The sequence below is a fragment of the Eptatretus burgeri genome, chromosome 3 (genome assembly GCF_056783735.1).
Source record: "Eptatretus burgeri isolate ZD-2024b chromosome 3, Ebu_testis_v1, whole genome shotgun sequence".
NCBI classification, from domain to species: Eukaryota; Metazoa; Chordata; class Myxini; order Myxiniformes; family Myxinidae; genus Eptatretus; species Eptatretus burgeri.
The window spans coordinates 62,370,951-62,393,496 of record NC_140963.1 but is presented as its reverse complement, the minus strand read 5'-3'; the positions used below and the strand labels follow the sequence as shown (position 1 = coordinate 62,393,496).

The 22,546-nt window shown below is 44.1% G+C and overlaps 2 protein-coding genes across 18 annotated transcripts in view; one reads left to right on the top strand and one right to left on the bottom strand.

Moving 5' to 3' along the window:
• LOC147030043 (uncharacterized) overlaps nt 1–4,396 on the bottom strand; it is a 31,726-nt gene extending 27,330 nt beyond the window's left edge. Inside the window, exon 1 of one of the 2 annotated variants that reach the window (XM_085873737.1) lies at nt 4,259–4,396. In XM_085873737.1, the coding sequence (XP_085729863.1) occupies nt 4,259–4,296 (38 nt within the window). In that variant the 5' untranslated portion in view covers nt 4,297–4,396. Of the gene's footprint in view, nt 1–4,216 lie in introns of both variants that reach the window. The other variant, XM_085873736.1, reaches the window with a different exon arrangement.
• Nucleotides 4,397–4,403: 7 nt separating this feature from the next.
• LOC147030040 (uncharacterized) overlaps nt 4,404–22,546 on the top strand; it is a 244,532-nt gene continuing 226,389 nt past the window's right edge. For 6 of the 16 annotated variants that reach the window (XR_015056197.1, XR_015056187.1, XR_015056183.1 and 3 more), the window contains exon 1: nt 21,585–21,780. Coding sequence is in view for 2 of the 16 variants with exons in the window: in XM_085873734.1 (XP_085729860.1) it covers nt 21,710–21,780 (71 nt within the window). In the remaining 14 variants the exon portion in view is untranslated. Of the gene's footprint in view, nt 4,573–18,024; nt 18,159–20,154; nt 20,372–21,584; nt 21,781–22,546 lie in introns of those variants that run through there. The other 10 variants (XR_015056191.1, XR_015056189.1, XR_015056188.1 and 7 more) reach the window with 5 other exon arrangements.

The following is a 22,546-nucleotide window of genomic DNA, read 5'->3' as shown; positions in this document are numbered from 1 at the left end:
TTAATTTTTAAAGTGATTCTTCACTATTGAGAGATAGGCTAAACCAATACAGAGCACGATATCTTAAGTTATGGACGGATTTGGACGAAACTTGGTGGACAGGTTGGGGGGAGGTGAGGAGGATGAACTGATTCGATTTTAGTGATGATCTGGGTCCGGATAAAACGATCTTTTAATTTTTCACCATTGAGAGATTGGGCTAAAATGATACAGAATAGCATGCCATTTCAAAAAGTTGTGTACGGATTCGGATGAGACTTGGTGGATGAGTTGGGGAGGTGACAAGAACAAGCCGATTACATTTTGGTTCAGGTCCAAATCCAGATCCGTCCATCAGTGTTTCGTGCGATACAAAATGTAAACTGTTCAGCCTGGTGGAGGTATGCGCTCTCCCGGCTGCTGTTCTCGTTCTCTTTGCAGAAATCTTCACTTTTTATAATGTATGCAAATTGTAATGGGATTTTAAAATACCCATCATCTATTTGTAGCTAAAATGAGAAGATTAAAACTGAGGAAATTAAAGAGAAGAAAGGGTGATACGAGAGTTGGGTAGAGATAGGAACAAGGGTGGACAGTCAATGCATTGGGCATGTCTCGGGAGGGAGTTGATGATGGGGGAAGGAGGGGAGTAATCAGTCATATTTGCGTATGTAATAATAAATGCCCCCTTGTGTTGTCAAGGGGTCTTCTATTGCTTAGCTAACAGAGTTGAGTTACAATTTTCTGTCTTTCAAAATGACTTCTTTGAGAATAAGATGCAACACATGAAAGATTAGCCTAAACTTGATTTCCCAAGTGGGTATAGAGATGTTGTAAAGAAGTTTAAACTTCATCGTGAGCAAAAAATGATTAATGCTTCCTTCAAAAAACAAAAAAAAAGTCACTTTCACCACCTTTGGATGTTCTATACTTTGTGTTATAAAATTGACACCTGCACCAAGAAAACACTCCAAATTCTCACGAGGTGCAGGCATGAAATGTCAACCATTTACAACTGACAATTGCAGGTCAGGATCAAAACATTATTCTTTCGTGAACGTTCCGTCCACAATACATTGTTCACCTTGTTCAGGTGAAACCGCCTAATCGTGTAAGTTGTTTAACATTCACCTTCTCACATCACAATGACGTCGTAACAAGCAATCTTTCCTTTTTCTCCTGCAGCCAAAGACAGTACCAGGGATTAAGGCATTGAGCCGGGTTCCCCACAGCAGAGGTCCAACAGGTCTGGTGCGCTTACCTTTGAGCTGTCTTGTTTGGGTTCCATTGTCAACCTGACTGTAAACCGAACAGATTAGTGCTTCGTCGGCAGAACGTTGGTATAAAGTGTGCCATTCCTTGGATGAATGTGAAGACGGTCATATTTGGAAAAGTAGGCCATTGTGTGCTGGTACCCTGAACAAATTCATGTCCCTGCTGCCAGTGGCAAAGTCTCTGGCAAACTGCCAGATGTATTCTCTGCCTTAAGCCCGAGAGACTGCATCGGCAGCATCAATTAAACTGAAAAGAGTACAATCTGGCTGTCCTGTCTGTAAGATGGCTGTCCCATCTGCAGACTTGTGTTCACTAGTGGCCGTTAATAATGGCACGGGTATGTTTTGAAAAGGATAGTGTCCTAATGCCCAAGGGATACTGCATACATACATACATACATGTCATACTTGACCAGGTCTGTCATACATGACTTGAGGGATTGACATGCACTATTTTTCACTTTTCCTATACTGTACATTAAATTTGTTTTTGAACTTTAATTCTAAGAATAGTACATTATGTCAGTGCGGGGCAAACAGGTGGAAAAATGCAAACAGTTATAATACAATTTTTGTGAGAATAGAACATTCCATATTACAGAATTTGTTAGTTGTTGATGACTGTATAAACCAGAACGGCACTCAGAGTGCATAGTCTCACCTCGCATGTTCATTCTGAACAAAAATACCTTCGTAAGCGGAACACGCTACGATTATGGCCCATATACCTGTATCATCCATGCACCCTATTATGTCACATCGTTTCTTAGTTTGGGTTATGAACGGCATAAATTTAATTCACTCACATCGGGTCATATTTCAGATGTATGAAGTTTCAGATTTTTGGATAAGAATTTCAATTCAACCAATTATGGCTGGAATACCGCTGCACTAATGGCAACACCCTATATACCCCATGGGCAGTTGATGACACATGCCAAGTTTGAATTCTTTTTTCCCGTTCAGTGGTTTCGGAGAAAATCATGTCAATATTTTTCCTTAAATCAAATATGGCTGCCATACCATGACATCTATGATGTCAGAGTTAGTAATAAAATATTCCCCATTGGGAGTCTATCCCTCCTTTCTGTCCCTCCTATGTTTAAAGTTTTGCATCGATTGGACAAGTGGCTGCAGAGAAAACCATTTCTAAAGCAAAAATATACAGACTCGGACATTGACACACAGACAGAGGCATTGCAATAAATAAGTAAACAATCAAGTTGTGGTCAAGTCAACAGGGGGTAATCGGTAAGGGAGTTTGGCACATATAACAATGTACAAAAGAAAAAAAGGAAAAGCAATTATTTAGGTGAAAGATGAAAATTGTTTGGAAAATGAAAACAAAAACCTGATCCAAGTCGAGTCGATGGTAGAATGTACATGTTGAATGGTTTCGTTGTGGTTGGATTGCGATGAATTTAGACCAGGCCAACAATAGGCCTCTATGATGTACTGTATTAAGAATGAAACGTGAAGGTTGTTTCAATTTGGACTCGTGCGATTGCAATCTTGTTTGCAATACCTGTCCGTGCATCATGCAATAGATGTACGTCACAATGAATGGACAGGTAGCTATTCCCTGTACGTGCACGTGGGCACAAAAGGCCACGCGGATCTGAACAAAAGAATGTTATCATCTCGTAATTCCCTCCATATTATATGCATATATAATATAATATATATATATATATTATGACGTCATGATGTATTTCAACCTTGTCTAGAGATAGCGAGGGCATCAGACTAAAACATCATTCATTTATGACGTCATTGCTTACCGTTCCAGTCCCAGGGTTTTCAGATTTGTTTGGCTGGAGGATAGTGATTGAAGGAAAACCAAATTTAAGGACTGCATTTAGTTACCAATATTTTTTGCACAAAATTATGTGCCTTTGTCCAGTAAATTCCTTTTGTGGAACCCCGAGACTAAACTCTGGATGAAAAATTCGTTTTCTACGGATATATAAAGCTCATTGTATTCACTGACTCACTCAATGACTGACTGACTGATATTAAAGTTCAGTCCCTTCTGGGTGACGTAGAAAGCTGAAATTTTGCGTGCCGATGGACATCGAAGCCGTTACACCAGGAAAAAAATCACAGAACAGTCGGAAAGCATCTGCAAATGAAAAAAAAAGAAAAATCGAATGCAGGTGAGCGACCCAAGACACTGGGGAAACACGGTTCGTTATTGCTTACAATGTGTAAGCACAGTAAAAAAAGGTATTACAAGAAACTAACGAATTATTAATGATATAATGAAATGGATGAGATTCCGAACTACACGGCACCCTTTCTCCCGTCCCTCCACTTCTCTCCGCCTACCCAACCCCTACCCTCTACATACCACACCATCCCCCTGTCGCCAAGCTGCAATGCAGGCATCATGCTTGGGTTGTATAATGCAAACATCGAAGACCTGTACTATGACTCGTGGAGAGAATGCAGAGAAAGAGGGAACGATAATAAAATCCTGCACCTATGACGTCACAATGCGCAAGTAAACTCGGGGCGTGGGATTCTGACCTGTGCCTTCTGCATTATGACAATCATACACGGACGGTTGTAAAATCGAACGATGCGGGATGATCTACGGAAGCTGTTTATTTACTTATTTTGGGGGAGAGGCTGTTCCACCCCTCCCCCCCCCCCATCTCTACCTTTTCTCCAAGACATATTGATGAGCGAATAAAAAGACAATCCCGTACGAGTATTGTTCGTTGAGAATGCAAACAATGGGCCAAACTTGCACAACGTTGAAGCGCTTCCCAAACAGCCTGATGACCAAGAGTTTATATACATGTATATGTTTATAATTTAATTTTGAGAGGAGAGGGAGAGGGAGAGGGAGAGGGAGAGGGAGAGGGAGAGGGAGAGGGAGAGGGAGAGGGAGAGGGAGAGAGAGAGCACGCACCATCTGTATAATACCAATTAGGTGGTCGTCAGTCGTGCATACATACATCCTCGAGTCCGTTCGACGTGTCACCGCACGGGGTATGTACCGTGAGTACTTGGTGGTCATCGAGGCACTGCCCGCCATCGGTGCTCGGTGTCAGTGTGCACGCACACCTTCGGGAGTCCGCACGGGCGAACGTGCCCGCCGTCCACGTGCCGTGCTTGACGTGCTGTCGCCTTCACAGACGTGCTGCTCCGCTGGAAAAGAAGCGAAACCATAATAATTAAATCCCGCATAAATTATCGCAGCTCATTAAAGCCTCGTCCATTTGGCACAGTAAGCGCTTCTGCCCCGCACGAGGCGTGCGTCGCTCGGACACACCGCAGGTGTTGCTCTGCACGCGGAGCCTGCGGTTTCAAGGTAATCCGGCCGTGGTGCTTTGTGGTGCCGGGTAGGGTCGAGGTATTTATGGTATTCCCGGCATACCTCTGGTGGTGTATAAATGAGAGAGCGTGGTAGCTTTGCTAACGAGTACTGAAACCACTCTGTGGTGCGCTTTTGTGGTTCTGTTGTGCACAACTGATGGAATATAAACTATACAACATCACTTTTATAAATTCAACAAAACAAGAAGAGCAAAATACTTATATATATATATATATATATATATATATATATATATATATATATATATATATATATATATATATATATATATATATAATGTATGTATATATGTATATGTATACATATAGATATAATAATAATACCTTGACCTGGAATTTTCCAGATTCATTTCCCCATCTTGTAGGGATTTGCACATCACGCTGTTAGCATCGTGCTTGGGTGTTGGGGTGATGCGTGCCCTTTTGGCTCGACTCGACCAATTGAGTCACTGCAGGACGGAGTGGACCCTCGGTCAACATGGTCCATTGTTTCCTCTCCTCCACAAGCCGGAGCCGTGATATGTCCTCTGGCAGTGAATATTCCAATTGTCCTTCTCCATCTCATCTTCCATCTTTCTCTCTGCTTCCTCCATCCCAATCCTCTTCCCATCAGGTTGCCACTTTGTATGATGTTCTTGTCATCCATCGGTTTTTCTCTTGTAATTCTTGCCCGGTACCCACCACCCCCCATTCCATTTCGCTTTTAATTGTCACCAATTTATACGACTACTACTAATTTTTCTTTAATGGCAACAATTATTCTTGTGGGGTTGGCAGGGGAAGATTGGCCCAAGTCTTTCACGAACCTGTTGGCCAGGCCTGACCGCTCGACTAAGGTTCGGGCAGGAATTTGTAATTAGTTCATGGTGCCGGTGATAGCTCGCCGACTCTTCACGAAGGACATCGTGGGATCTTTGACATCCACTAACGAAAGCTGGCAGACGGGTCGCACAGTTTAACGTCCATCCGAGGGACGGCACATACTTTGAATCATGCTGCTTGTGAAACACCCGGGATGACAGTTTATAGCTGTGTTGGGATTCGAACCCAGGTTAGACAGCTTCGAGGCGAGTATGCGTACCTCTACGTCACTGATCTACTACGACTACTACTCTTCCTCAATTACTTCCCACCTGAGCCGGTGAAAGCTTTTGGCTCAAATCTTTGACGAACCGTGAAATGTTCGACTGAAAGTGTAATTTGTTCAGGCTGCTGACGATAACACGCCTGCCTACTCTTTGGGATAACCGTGGGATCTCCAATATCCACAAATGACCGATGCTGTCAGACATGTCCTTCGGATGAGTGGCACAGACGATGGATGCATCGCCCTGTTGGTGAAACACCAGGGTGACAGTTTCCAGCTGGCTCGGGATTCAAACTCAGGCTCGACAGCTCACAGGTGAGTGTGCGTACCTCTCTCCATAAGCTATCCTGCCAGTCCTTCATTGTGACCAATTCATTGCTGAATTTAATCTTGTGCCTGCCCTGAACCATTGCCTGATCATGCCTCGTTTTGTGATGGCTAAACATCTTTAATCCAGCTCTCCACTTCATGGTGATCCATTTTTGCTCCATCGCTTTTGTAAGAGACCGCAGGTGTGTTCCGTTAGCAAGCTTCTTACTAAAGCTTTCCAAGTGGTTTTCTTGATTCAAAGCACTCAAACGAGCACTTCAGTCTTTCACATCAGAGCCATAATTTATTCAGGTTGAGATAATGTCATGAGAAATAGATATCTGCAATATGTAACCGAAATGTTCAACGGTTTTTGAAATATCGCGTACACAAAAGTACATGGACGGATCGGTTGGACAGAGTCAGTCGGTCGGACGGAGCTCATGTTAATGTCCCCCAACTCTGACCTTGTCGAGGGAGGGGGGACAATAAATGGTCAGTCAGAAGAGGGAGCCCCTGCAAAACATATCTATGGAACACCATTGTGCATTTTGGGGATGGGTGTTTGCATGTTTGTAGATCTTAACGAATTAGGATGACATGTCGAGTAAAAATTTAAGTATGAAATGCAAGTTTAAATAATAATGAGGACACATAATGGGTATGCTTCTGAACCTTTCATTCATTGTAGTATCATTTTGAATCCGACTACGGTGGCCATTTTTGCTAACATGACGAAACGCCTCTCTTAATCTGTCGAGCGGCTTGCAAAGGGGTTGATACCGAACGACGAGCTTGGAAAGCGACAGCAAGCTGCTTGCCAACGGAACACACCCATCGTTTCGCCGCCATTTGATGTTGATGTTCGTTTTACGCATGGATTGTCAACTTTATTTTTCCCACACAAAGACAATTTACTTTTCATTAGGTTTTTTTTAACTTAAATCTTCGAAATGCTTCCCATCCTCCTCTGGTACATCTCTACCTATTCTCTTATGGTCATCGCTACTCATCCTCTTCTTTATGGTACATCTCTCTCAACCCAACCTCCTCTGATACACCTCTACCCATCCTCCTCCTGTCATCCTTGGTGGTCGTCATGGTTCAGATCTTCATGGTACATCTGAACATCTCTTCACGTCAAAGTGCCCCAGATTTATTTCTTACCTTGAATCCCTCAAGTGTAATGTATGAAAGTAAATTAACCAAACTGCTCTTATATTCCCATTTTAAACAAAAATTTTAAATCATTTCACAACAGACTCCCGTTAATAAATAATAATAACTATTCCTTTCATTCTGCGATGCACATAGGGCTGCCGAGGCAGTTTCATTTGGCAAAGGAGTGCAGTCCCTGGATGGGTCGCCACTCCGATGCACGATACTTAAATGGCTTATTACCCCAGTAAGCTTTTACTCGTTTTGCCGACCTCAAAAGGATAACAGGCCGAGTCAACCCACCTGGTGTTATTTCAATGGAACAACAAGCGCTCAAACTCAGGACCTCTTTAGGTACTGCGTTAACAGCTAGCCACCTTAACCTTTAAGCCAACACCAGACTTACATAATCCTGTTACAAAAAAAAAAACTTAACTTTTTCTTCCAGCAAGTCACCTTTCTTTTTAATCTACAAATCTAGAGGTCATATTTCACATATTTGCAGGTGATGAAAAAGTGGGAATCCCATCTGAATTTCTGTGACCTTACCATGAAATTCTGAAATAAATCCAGGATAGAGCAATATCGATTTTTGAAATGACATGATCTGCCCCAGAATGATCGGTGTGCATGCACAGAAACCCCAGGAAACCAACGTGTTCGGGGAAAAATAAAGTACATCATGTGGCCGGGATAATGACGGTCACCTAAAATGGCTCACAAAACTTCTGAAAGAAGCCAAAAATATTTGAAAAAGTACCTTATAGAAAGGGCTGTGCCTCTGCACAACGAAAGACTTGGATAACTTTCTCAGCTCGCCGAACGGGAAGCTACTGGTACTGCAAACTCCCGACCATGTGGGTCGGTGCAAGGCCCGAGTGGACGAGCGTGTGCTACAAAACCCCTCGACGGATCGCTACCAGTGGACTGTGCATCTGGATCAAGTGCTTCTGAATGCCGGTGGGTGGGGTCTGCGATCGGCGAATTTGATTGGTCACGATGACGTAAAATGCCGAACACATTGTCCAAGTACTGACTGCTAAACAGAATTGTTTTAAAAGTGTCAAAAAGGCCATTTGTGTTCTACAGTGTTCAAGTATATAATTCAATTGAAATTAAAAAAAGATGTTAAAGGTTGCAGAAATTTTTGGGAGTTACCACAGTTGGTTACACCACCTTATTTAACACGTTCTATTAGTTATCCATGCCTGTTGTTTGTGTCCATTATGACGACTAAAAACACTAAGTTTCTTGTTTGGAATGATTTTCAATATTGTTTGGCTGCCAGGCAGGTAGACAAATTAAAAAAAACAAAAAAACATTCTCACTCCTCTCTAAGCATGTGCGATCAGAACAAAGTCAGCACCAAAGTACGGTACTGTTAAACTCCAGGTTTGTTTTCCGATTCGTTTTCAAAATAAAACATTCAATGGTAATTAATTCGTACCTCCATCATAAACTGACGGTTGTAGATGGAGAGAGGCAGACAGACAAAGTGAACCAATTGCATAACGTGCGTGCGAGTGATATGCACAGAATCTGCTAGCTTGCACCAACAGGAAATATTTTGAACCCGACACCTCTCATTCATGGATATTTCTCAGATTCCCATATTTCCATCAATCTGATTTGTATTGATGAACAGGACAATTATGGTTCAGCATTTTGAAATTTCCACTCTTTCGTCTAAACACTGAAAATTATCTCAAAAAGACGATTTGAATCACAGCTTTTTACACTTGCAATAGCAGGTTAAAAGTGCCCAGCAAGTCGAACCGAGTCACTGAAAATGTCCACACAGCGCATGTGGAAAAGGCCTATTTTAGCATTCGTACCTCATTTTGAAAACTGAGTACTACGGTAATTGAGACAGTCTGTGCAGTAGTAGCGTAGTACAAGTTATTGTAGTAGTGAATGCTTCTTAATACCACGGTAGCCTTACAGGTTCTTTATGTTTGGACAGGAATGGTGTCTGTACGTTCGTTCAGTACTCGGCTCCTCTCGTATATCTTGCCACAAACAACGCATTTGCAGCTTTTAGAAGGATGCAGCTTTGAATTTCGTCGGAATAATGGAAGACGAAGATGACGTGAGGTCGACCGAAGGCCCGGATGTCAGCCATACATCGGGTACAATCGCCGGCGAGGCACGTGTGCACCGCCAGGTGTCGGGACCGAGCGGTCTACGGACTGTGCAGGGTGAGCTCGTGACTTTGGGAAGGGAAGGAGAGCGAAATAGAAGAATATTGAGCACTTGAACGTGGAAAAGAGACGTGTTAATAAAAAAAGTAAATAAATAAACTGAATGTTACAATATCTCCCCCCAATGATGATTAATTAACACCCCCAAAAGCAAAACTTTCCTGCAAAAGACAGACACTCATGTGCATTTTGATACTCTATCGATGCAAATTGTACTCGTGAAAATATAGGAAATTCGACAAATATCCATGGATGAGAGATGTCGAGTTCCTACCATTTCCGATTGATGGAAGCGAGCGGCGGCAACGCACGCACGCACACTAAGACTAGGGGTCCATTCCATCTCCTGAACGCACCCACGTGTGTAAATTGCAGCCAACAGCAACTTACACGCATACATACACGAAGGTGGATACTTCGAGACCTGGGAGGGCTCTGTTCCACCTCCTGAAACGCTCATCTGAAGATGACGACCAAAAATCACACATACGCTTCTCCTTTTAACAATAGATACAAAAATCTCATATAATTACCGCCACCAGGGAAGGTACACAGAGGTTATGGTTTCAACCCCATCGGTATGTCTGTCTGTTAGCAGGACATCTCAAAATGTTGTGGATGGATTGGGACAATTTGGTGGATAGTTTTGTTGTGTGACAAGGATGAATTGATAAGATTTTGCTGGGGATCCGGATACGACAAGTTTTTCATTTTTTTAAGTGAGTGTCTTCACCATTGAGAGATGGGACGAAAAAAAAAAAAAAAAATATATATATATATATATATATATATATATATATATATATATATATATTGCAAGGTATGTTGATATTTCAAAACTTGTGGATGGATTATGATAAAACTTGGTGGATGAGTTGGGTAGGTGACAAGAACAAGCTTTTTAGATTTTCCATAATGTCCGGATGCAGATCTGGCCTATCAGTGGGATACAAAGCATAAACTGTTCAGCATGATGGAGGTATACGCTCCACCGAGTGCGGTTCTAGTTTCTCTTGTGGCTCCGGAACCAAACAATCTGCTTTTAATAGCCCTTACAGCTCCCGGTCTCCTCTTGTCACCCCCGCACAAACATGATGACTCGTAAATATCGTCATTTTAAACATACCCTATGCATTCGCAAGCCTCAGATATCTCCTTCCGATTGATGTTCAGAAGCACCCAAATCAGATTATGGTGTCTCCCTCCAACTCTTTCTTTGTGCAGAGGCACACCTCAGTTTTCTCAGGAACTTTTCCACATATTTTCAGTTTCTGTTAAGTGCTTTATGAGTCATTTTATGGAACAATCCTTATCGCACATGCACGATAGAAGTTTCTTGCCCCGAACACAGCTGTTTCTAGGGGTTTATGCACACCAACCATTCTCGAGCAGATTACGTCATTTTGAAAGGCGTGTTTGTCTGTCGTCTGTCTGTCTGTGTGAGCTGGATATCTTAAAAAGTTATGGACAGATTTGGACGAAATTTGGTGGACAGGTTGAGTGTGTGACATGGCCAATTGATTAGATTTTGGTGAGGATCCGGATCCGGATACGAGAATATATTCAATGATTCTTCACCATTGAGAGATAGGGCCAACGATGATATACTGTTTTGCACGATATCTCAAAAAAGTTATGGACGGATTTGGATGAAACTTAGTGGACAGGTTGGGTCAGTGACAAGAACAAGTGGATTAGATTTTGGATAAGATCCGGATCCAGATCCGCCCTATCAGTGGGATATAAAATGTAAACTGTTCAGCTTGGCATGGGTATGCTATTCCGAGTATCATTGTAGTTATTTATATGTTTTTCTCTTTCTGTGCATCTATTTGTGGCTTCTCTCCTGCGTCTCCGTGCTCTCGATGTAAATTGCCAACGACTCTTAAACAACAATTTCTCTCCCACCTTCTGCAGAAGAAAAGTATTAAGGTATATAAATGCCACGGATGGGTTTCCTCTTTAGTAGTTGTTGTTGTATTGCACAACTGCACACGAGCAGGTTCCACAAGGTTATACCCATGAGTGATTACAAAATTAAGATCTGGCACCTACATGGCAATAGTTGCCAATCGCAATTCTGACTTGTACTTGAACCTATAGCACGGGGAACTACTGTATGTCTGTGGGAAGGATTATATGGATTCATATAATGCCCTGTATGGGTTTCTTTAACGGTGCTGTGACCTTCAAATAATTGTGTACACAAGGAGCGATCAATAACTCCAATGCATTACACAAAAGATCAATGACTGACAATGACAACTGTTGTTGTACATCTATTTACAATAATTTGAATTGTATTTCAATATGTAGTCCGTTTCCCAGAATTTTTTTTTCCCCTCCACGTCATCTATATCAGGAATGGGTTTGCTGATCAACCTTTGTATGTGCTGCAGAAATATTTCACAAAGTTTTACACCGAATGGTGCATTTACTGTATGTTGCATCTTTGTGTCTTGCCTGTCTATATCTAGCCGCTTTACCAGCCCATGTATCTATATGCTCCACCCCCTTTCTAGCCAGTTTATTTATCCCTCTTTATCATCCCAGGTATAAAAAACCCCTTTATCAGCCCACATGTCCCTCCCCATTTACCAGCTCGTTATCCACCCACCTTAACAATCCCATGTATCCATTGTATCCTTAACAATCCATTGAAATTTACCATCGTGCGTATATCCGCCCCCTTTTCTTGGCCATGCATCAATCCTCCTTTACTAATCTGTGTATCTATCACCCTTTAACAACCCATGTGTCTATTCCCCTTCATTTCCTCCACCACCATAGGTGAAGGAGGTTATGTTTTCACCCCTGTCTGTCTGTCTGTCTGTCTGTTGGGTGGTCGCTAGACTACCGTTATTCTCAGGTTTTCCATCTGTCTGTTTGTTTGTATGTAATGGACAGCTCTGTAGGCCAGAGGAGTCAACCGATTTTGATGAAACTTGACTGGTAGGTTCATACCAGCATCTAGTTGTATGCTTTTGAGCACCGTTGCTATGGACGCCACCGTTGCCTAGCAACAGGACTGAAATATTTGAAAAAAAATCCGAAATTTTTTTTTTTCCCCGAAAATCAAAAATCTGCTTCCGCGTTTTTTTTTTCGCACTATAATCAACCTCTGTCAAAAACTGTATGAATAGTATGCAATTGTATAGCGACCACCCATGTCGCCCACCGGCTTGTCTGTCTGTCTGTCTGTGTGCAGGATATCTTAAAAAATTGTGGACGGATCTGGATAAAATTTGGTGGGCAGGTTGGGTGTGTGACAAGAACGAAATGATTAGATTTTGGTGAAAATCTGGATCTGGATACTAGAATTTTAAAAAAAAGTTATTCTTCACCATTGAGAGACGGGGCCAAAAACTATACATCGCACGATATCTCAAAAAGTTATTGAGAGATTTGGACGAATCTTTGTGGACACATTGGGTGTGTGACAAGGAAGAATTGATTCAATTTTGATGAAGATCCAAATCCAGATCTGGATACGAGATTTATTTAATTATTAAAGTGATTCTTCACTATTGAGAAAGAGGGCCAAAAACAATATAGTACTGAAAAACATGATATTTCAAAAATGTATTGGGCCCGATATGTTGTCATGGATCAGGCATTGTGTGGTGGAGGTCTGCGCTCTACCAAGTGCCCTTCTAGTTAACCCATGAATTGGTATCCTGATACTCAGCCATGTATGTCCCCCACCCCCATTTGCCATAGGCCCTATATCTGTCCCTCTTTACTAGCCCATGCATCTGTCCCCATTTACCAGAGCCCGTGTAACTGTCTCCTTTTACTAGCCCATGTGTCTATTCCCCTTTTACCTGCACCCAGTATACCAACCCCCTTATACACGAGAGACTAGACCGTACATTCTGCAAGTGTATGAGCCCAAGCCTATGAAATAATCCAGTGTCTATCCCTGTATATACAGTGTATGCATGTGCCCACAAGCATGTTTATGCGGTCACTCCCCTGCAATATGCTCAGGTTGATGCACCAATTTGTGTATCAGCCCAAGCCTATGTACCTAATAGCAATCTATCTATCCCTGTCTACCAGACTGTATTTCACCCAAGGACATGTACTGAGTATCTATTCCAGTATACCAGACCGTGTATTCGCCACGCACCATCACCTGTGTAACATATCCGGTGTACCATCCCACGTACCGGCCTGTATATCCACCCGTGTTTTTATGCCATGAATTATGCTGCATATATATATATACATACATCAGCCTGTGTATCTGCACAAGCGTGTCTCATGTGCCTTTCCCGTGTACCAGCCTGTGCACCATTCACCTGAACATACATTTTTCCTACCGAGGATGTTGCCATGAATTTCGATTTGTGTTCTTCTTCTTCTCTTCGGAGGCTTTTAAAAGACCAATCGTAACATGAGAACTTTTGAGACACCTTTTAACTACACGCGTTTGAACCGTCACATTTCACCACCAACATATGGAAATGCAGGAGGACAAATGAACTTTTGTGTCTTTAAAATGTTGACACTTCATTTAACATGAGTCCTTTGATAGGTATTTCAAAATAACTGAACGAAAACTATGCTGTTAAGATGTCGATAATGACAAATCACTTTGGAGAGACAGGAGTGTTCGGTGTATACAGTCACAGTGCGAGAATTTTATATATATATAGTAGTTGGGCTTTGAACCAAATTGACCTTCACAGTTGGCGAGTACCTTGTCAACCTCCTGGCCCTCAAACAGCTCCCGAGACACCCTCCCTCTGGGTGATGTCGCAGTACGGTCCCGGGGGGGGACCTTTTGCCGGCATCCCGCTGACCCAGGAGTGAGAGAAGGTCAAGGGCAGATTGGCCCGTGGATTGCATTAAGGCGTTCGGCCGTCACTCCTGGGGCGCAAGCACAATGCACGAAGCTACGCCCTTTTGACCCCTTAATTGCCCAAAGGGGTTGTTGATTAGCCTGGTAAACATTCGAGAATTCTAGATACGCCTCGGTCTTCCTTCCGAGGCGTTCCACTGTCCCCCACGACAACCACCCCCCTCTCCTCCTCCTCCTCCCTCCAGCTCAGTTTAATTTTCACGGAAAGACCACCGTACATGTGTTGGGATGAAACCTTTGGCCCGTAAGGATAATTCTAGGGTCGCTCCCCTATATAACAAATTGCAGCGTCATATATTAAACATGTATAGGTCTATACGCAACACCATTATTGGTAAAACCGAAAAAAGGAAAACCTCTCTTATGGACCCTGACATTCACTCTGAACATCCCAGGGAGATGGATAGAGATCGAGAGAGAGAACAAGAGAGGGAGGGGAGACAGAGGATCTCTCACACACACACTAAAAGCAAATACAGTATATTTATCTTTATTTGAATATAGGGCTTAACTTCTTCACATCACACAAATGTGACATTATTTTGTACATCCATCACGTTTGCATAATTACATAATAAAACTAAAACCATATATTCAAATGAAGGAGGATAAACATAATTTGCTCCCTTGTTTTTAATAAAATTGTGGACTATACATTATAGGATGAATAAAATATGCTTGGTTTCTACTTTTTGTTGTGTATATGTAAAATGTATTTATATTTAACACAAGTTTCTATAAATGTCCACAAATGGTTTTGGTAAAAGCGCATGTTGAAACGAAATTATAAATTAAATTATATCATTGCGAACCCGTTCCACAGGGTAATTCCTATTTCTTCTGCACAATGATGATGCTTCAGACAAAATGATCTTTCCTTTTGCACTCTGTTCCAAAAGAACGTTCTCCACTCGAATTGAAAAATATACGTCAGGTATCCATCTACCCACCTCGGTAATTATTGCTTTTTGACACAAATAAAATAAATAAATAGTGCATGATATATATGTATATAAAATAGTTTTATTTGGCCGCTCTATTCCGTGACGTTATAATATGCTGTGACGTCTCAAGGCTGCGGAACGTCTTGTGGGTTGCGCATTTAATGAGGCGTATTGTACGGTGTGCTGATGGCTTGTTACGGAACCATTAACGGATTGTTTCATGCGGAGACGCAATCTGCGTAATACGAGGCATGTCTTGGGCCTGCTTCCCAGGCACGGCTGTGTGGAGACGGTAAGAGCTGGACCTGAGTCAGCAGAGACGAGTGGGTCGAGCGGCCTGCGGGGTTCAACAGTACGCCCCAATTAAACAGCGCTCCGCACAGATAACCACTGCCAGCACAGTGAGGTCCACAATTAACGACAAAACGGCTCTATATTGTCCTGTAACACAAAGGCTAGGTATTTTATTCGCTTGTACGACGTCCTTTCGAATCCCGCTCCTTTACCTTTACCCTGCTGTTAGCAGCGCTTACATGGGAATCGAGTAACTTGCCATTAACGGAGAGAGAAACAAACAAATGAAGTCTGCCATGCTTGGTCTTCATCTTCGGTCGACGATTCGCTGCAGATCAGAAATGGCGACACCAAGAAACCACCATGACCCATAGAATGATTGCGAAGAACAATGTTGGAGGTCCATGTCGACCCCGCTACAGCCCAGGAGAGTCTGCACAGATTACCACGCGATCTCTCCTCGCGTCCCTCTCGATGCTGATCAACTCTTCCTCCTGGATAATTAATATAAAGCGTTTTAATCACCTCTCAGACTTGCACTTTGATTGGACAAAAATAAAACGTCTGCCGAGCATCGGCATCTTAATGCCAAATACAATAATAACTTCAATCATTGTCCTTAAGAAAGGGAAGAGAAAGATTCCAGAAATATGGAGGGTAGAGGTGTCGGGGGAAATGAATCATTCCAAATATGTGTGTGTGTGTGTGTATGTATATATATATATATATATATATATATATATATATATATATATATATATATATATATATATATAAATAAAACTTGTTTGATTGAATTAAATGATGCCTTTTATTCATGTGTGGAAATAGACAGCAGAGTCAACCTTGTACCACACATGCAGCACATCCTCAATATACATTTGGCTGAGTCATTGAAGTAGAGCATTTTCACATTGTGTCACTGTAATGTACAGATGCATATACTGAAGCAACATGTAAACACTATATATATATATATATATATATATATATATATATATATATATATATATATATATATATATATGTGTGTGTCCAAAAACGTTCTTCGAATGAGGTACTCATTGTTGTCAAAGAATGGATGACTTTCTTTTTCTTTACATTAATCAAAAATTGATAGAAAACAAATTTATGAGGAATTTTAATAATGAGAAAAAAATAAAAAATAAAGTCTTGGAACAATGCATCTTGCACAGAGAACAACACACACACTCTCTGCCCTGATAATTACATCGTTTTAAGTAAATATACAATCTGCCTAATTTGGCTCTTATACCTTTTTTTGTTTACATACATATATGTATATACACAAGTGTTTACATACATACATATATATATATGTATACGTATACGTATACGTGTGTGTGTGTGTGTGTGTGTGTGTGTGTGTGTGTGTGTGTGTGTGTGTGTGTGTAACGTATGTTGAGGAGCACAGCGAGAGATTTTTACAGCGCCTGCGCTGTATACAATTGCACCGAGTTTGAAATGTCCCCGGCGTCATCTACCACGTCTCCGGTGGGTCTGGTGTCCCCCCCCCCCCACGTGCCTCAAGACAGCCAATGACAGCCGTCCGGTAGATGCAGTGCGTAACCTCGACGGAAATGGCGACAACTGACGGAAATACCCGAGTATTTCAATTGAAATTTGTGAAACTAATGTGTTATATATGTGAAAACCATTTAATTTATTGCTTGACGGAAAAACATGAAGAAACGCTCCCCTCGTGTACTAACTAACGAAAGACGTCATTCCGTCCACCATGGCATTTCGCGCCGAACGCAGAAAGCTAAGATCTTCTTATGGCATCATTCTCTTTAATATTAGCCATAAACAAGTGTTTCGTCATGCATTAGTAGTTGAAATTTACTTACCACATGAACGAAAAAATAATCTCCTCAGATTCAACAAGAACGAAAAAAAAAACCGAAAACATCATGTGCAGGACAAGAGCAATCGAGCTGAAGGAAACGATACTGTAACTGCACTGCTCCTGATTGGTCAAAGGACACCATGTGTGTTGTGTGGGCGGTGTTATGCACGAGGATTCCAGCAAACAGGACTGGACCAATCATGTTCGTGATGTCCCTCATGCTGCATCGCCAATCCTCAGCGGCACGTGATACCATTGGACCAATCACGTTCGACGATGTACCTCGTGCTGCATTCTGGCGAGCTTTGATTGGTCAAAGTAGTGGAGAGGTGGCGATAACCTCTGAGAGATGGTAATGACCACAACAAGAACGAAAAAATAATCTCCTCACAGATTCAACAAGAACGAAAAAAAAACCGAAAACATCACGAGCAGGACAAGACCAATTGAGCTGAAGGAAACGATACTGTAACTGAACTGCTCCTGATTGGTCAAAGGACACCACGTGTGTTGTGTGGGCGGTGTTATGCACGAGGATTCCAGCAAACAGGACCGGACCAATCATGTTCGTGAGGTACCTCATGCTGCATCGCCAATCCTCAGCGGCACGTGATACCATTGGACCAATCACGTTCGGCGATGTACCTCGTGCTGCATTCTGACAAGCTCTGGATCAGAGCGAGCTTTGATTGGTCAAAGTAGTGGAGAGGCGGCGATAACCTCTGACTGATGGTCATGGCCAAGGAGGAAAGGCGATGCGTCGTTTTGATTGGTTGAAACGTGGAGGAACGGAAGGAATTCTTCTCCTCGGATCCACTTGCAACACACAGGTATCTGTTTCATAACCCGAACCACTTCACTGCGTCATTAAAAATAATATTTTTCTCCTTATTTTAATTTGTACGATTTTCTTTTTTTTTTTTGATCAACGTTAAAAAGCTTCCGTGACGGCTTTCGACATTTTCTTCATCCGCGAGTCTTCATCGATATTTGTGAAAATTTGATTTCCGTGGGGATGTAATCTCACTGTGAACGGCCGTCCTGGTTTCATCATTATTTTGCGGCCCTCTGGCCCTGCCACGCCGTATCGAACGATTTCATTCCTTCTGTTATTTATATATAAAAGGTGCTTATCACAATAATAATAATAATAATAACAAGATTTTTACATTTCAAATATTAAGTTCGCTTTTTAATTGTTTTTCAACTGTAAAAGCATAAATTGCATATTTTAACATTAGTGTACTCATTTGATTCACCACACGCGCTGTATTGAAGGATTTCACTTGTTGTTTTGAACCCTGCTGGGTGTAATCAAGTGGGAGTACATTGATGAGGTTGCTCGGAGGACGATTTATTATCAAAAGCAACAGGAATTGCATCCGATGCCCGTTTTTTTGAGGCATGTTCAAGAGATTCCGCATGGGCAGGGTAAAGGTGGCCGAACCGGCCTATAGAACCACCTCACGACCAACTTTGTGCTGCCATTTCATCCCGTCGGAACCACAGCCGCATAGTTGCTTTTACCCGTGGACATTACACGTTCGATGGAGCTCGAAGTCGTAATTTTAATGTGTACGTTTTTTTTTTTTTAAACTGTGACGTCACAGTTCGGTATGAGGGGCTCATGCCGCAGTTATGATATCGTCGCGCGCCGTGCTCGCCTCTCGGAGCCACCAACTGTGGCTGCAACACCTGAGGAGCGAGGAGGACGCCTCATTTAAAAAAAAACAAAAAAAAACTAAACGATCGCCATCATAAAATATCAGCCCAACTATCGTGAAGAAGGAGGATAATGGCAATGGCAGGAAGAAGAAGAAGAAGAAGAAGAAGAAGAAGTAGTAGTAGTAATGCATAATATAATTAGTGACAGGCTGTCCGTGACACGAGTAAAGCAGGAATTCCCGAAGAAGGATGCGGATGAAAAAAAAATTGAAGCCAACAACACCTGACATCCTGGACTCTTGAATGTTTGGAGTCCAAAACTCAATGGCCGTTCGTTCCCGAATCTTCTTTCCCGCCTTTTCGAAGAAGTCTTGTATCACAGCTGCTGTGCATGTCGTCAAAGTGGACACCCAGCACTGTATCAGAGACAGAGAGATACACAAAGTTCTCGTCCCTCCCCGGGTTTCTTTATCCAAGACACTTGTCCAGGTCCTGACAGTTGGTCCTTTGGTGCAATAAGTTCCATGAGCGCAGATTGAAGAATCGTCTTCTTTCTTCTTCCTCCTCTTATACTTTTTATATTTATTCTTCTTTTTTTTATTCTTCTTCACCAGTGACAAATCCGCAAACAAGACGTGCCATTACCATGGTACCCCCGGTGGGCGATGGATGTAAAACCCCTGATCCTGATCCTGATCGTCCGTCCGCCCTCCTTACCAAATCTTTTTCTCCACCCTCATTTCGGCCTTTTTGAGCCCTACCCCCTCCACGGCCATCACCCCCCACCTCACCATGATCTAACTTGGAGACGTTCAGAGCATGGCGATTGTGTGTGAACAGAGACCATTATGTATACCGTTCTCCTTCTCCAGGCCGTCTCCTGTCCTCCTCCTCCTCCTCCTCTCAATCCACGCCTTGCCCTCACTGTCGCCGCCTCGTAAAACAACCCCCTTTCCCTGGGACAACAAAGAGCGTGTGTCGCAATTTTGATTTCAGACCACGTCGCGCAATCTGCTTCCCAAGGCCCGGTCAGGTCAGCCAAGCGGTGGGACCGCCAATCCACCCGGTCCGAGGGGCACAACCATCCTACCTCTGCACAACCCCCTCCCCCCTCCTCTCCACCATCCTCCCACCTCCCTCCTCCCTCCATCACCCGACCCCGCGCCAATCCTGACGCCCTCTGGACTGACGAAGAGAAAAGCCACACCCGCCACCGTTGGGGGGGGGGAATGTCCTTCCCTTTTAGGGCCAGTGGACCAGACGTAATGGTGAGACTCGAATAAGACGGTCGTTGGGACGGAGGCGCAGAAAGCCCTGGACACTTCATCCTCACTTCTCCCATGGCGGGGGCAGCAGCACGATCTCGTGACTTCCCAAGGTACGTGCCGTTCCCTGCAGGCTCGTGTCTGTCCGGCGAGCCCTAGGGGCATCGGTCATCCTCCGACTTGGCCATCATCATACCCCCCCTCCCCCCCAATGAGCGCTCACACCGTGTCCCGAGACCTTGTTGCGCCGGGAACGATCCAGCATCGCTGCCGTGCACCTGAAATGGCTTGTGAGCGCCGTGTGCGTTTTAAATAGATCCCCGCGGTACTTCATTCGTCCATTCATTAGCGCGCTCATTCATTCATTCGTTCATTTGCCGAAAGGACTTTCTTAATTTGCCAGGATCGCAATGGGGGAACAACGTTCGGTGTTCGTGGTGATGCTGGGATTTAAATTTCCACGCCGTGTCTAATTATTCCAAAAACAGGGCGCGAGGAGGGGAGAGGGGTGGGGGGGGTCCTCTTTCCCCTTCCCCCCCTCCTGCTTTTCTCCCTCTCCCTGACGATTCTCACGGCCTTTTCACACGCCGGGCCCCGGGCCGCCCAACAGTCGCCCATTGTCTCGCTGTAGCCGCATTATCATTGAAATGGACCGCTCGGCCGGCGCGGTTGAACTTGGTCTCTGTTAAGACTTCACCTTGACGTCTGCGCCGTGAGAGCTGCAGCTTCGCTCGGACGTGTCCTCCGAGCTTCTATTATAGTGACGGTTCTCTAACCCCCCCCCACTCTCCCGGGCCTCGAGTTTATTTTATTTTATTTTTTCAATAATATTACTGGACCCTATAGATTTCCCACGTGGTCATGGTAAACCATTCATTTGGACGACCCACACGTCCAGGCAAGTAACAATCCTCAGACGATGGAAATTTCTTCCCTTTTGTAATACTGTGCAGGCACCAATTGTAATGTATATATATATATATATATATATATATATATATATATATATATATATATATATATATATATATATATATATTTGTTATCCAACGGTGGGAAGAGTAATCCCCAAGATCTCCACTACTTGCTGCTGACCTTTTCCTACCACCAACGGTCAGGTTCCTTTGGACGGGTCACTTGGGGAGGAATTCCCAGAACAATATTCCACTACAGTATTCTATTGGGAACGAGAGGAGAGAAAGGATTGTCTGAAGGTATGGGGGGGTGGAGGAGATGAAAAAGGTATGAACATAAGGAAGAAGAATTATGTTTTATTTATCCCCCCTCCCCCCTCCCCCGTCCCTCTCTCCTCCCTTTATTCGACTCGAGAGGACCTCGGTGAAGACGGGTACCAGACACGGACACGGTGCAGAGCCGTGTTATATAAATAAAGCAGCAGCTGTGGCGTGTTGGAGGGAAAATAACTCCATCTTGTAGAGAGCCTCGGCTGCATGGCGCACATCGTTGAAGGTGGCGCAAGAGAACCTGGGACACGGACCGCTTCTCAGACACGTACACTCAGGTATCTCTGTTTCCGTCGCTTCCCGAGTGCCGTGCCGTGACGTGCTGGCACGGCTCACTAGCATGACAGAATAAGCCAACGTGCTCGACGAAAGGTGTCGTGAGGCAACGTGACGACCATGTAAGCACAAGAGGCAGGACGTCGTGCTGGGCCTCAAGCCGCTTCTCGGACTTGCTGCGTCGTCTCAGGCTCTCCGAAGTGCATACGATGTTGGGTTTTTACGCTGCAATCGCACCGACGAGCTCATCACGTGTCCAGGATTTGCACAAATGGTGCTGAACGGACAGCTCCAGGACCCATGCCGCCCGAACCGGCCCCACGCAGCCCGAACCGGCCTGTGCCGCCCGAACCTGCCCCGCGCCGCCCGAACCTGCCCCGCGCCGCCCGAACCTGCCCCGCGCCGCCCGAACCTGCCCCGCGCCGCCCGAACCTGCCCCGTGCCGCTCGAACCTGCCCCGCGCCGCCCGAACCTGCCCCGCGCCGCCCGAACCTGCCCCGCGCCGCCCGAACCTGCCCCGCACCGCCCGAACCTGCCCAGCGCCGCCCGAACCTGCCCCGTGCCGCTCGAACCGGCCTGCGCCGCCCGAACCTGCGCCACCCGAACCTGCCCCGCGCTGCCCGAACCTGCCCCGCGCCACCCGAACCTGCCCCGCGCCGCCCAAACCGGCCACCAGGCTACTCCCGTAAGGCCCGGTCTCGTGGTCATTGATTCCCCGAAACGAGGACGCACACAGGCGGCGGCCTAATAAGCACGGTGAGGTGCCTG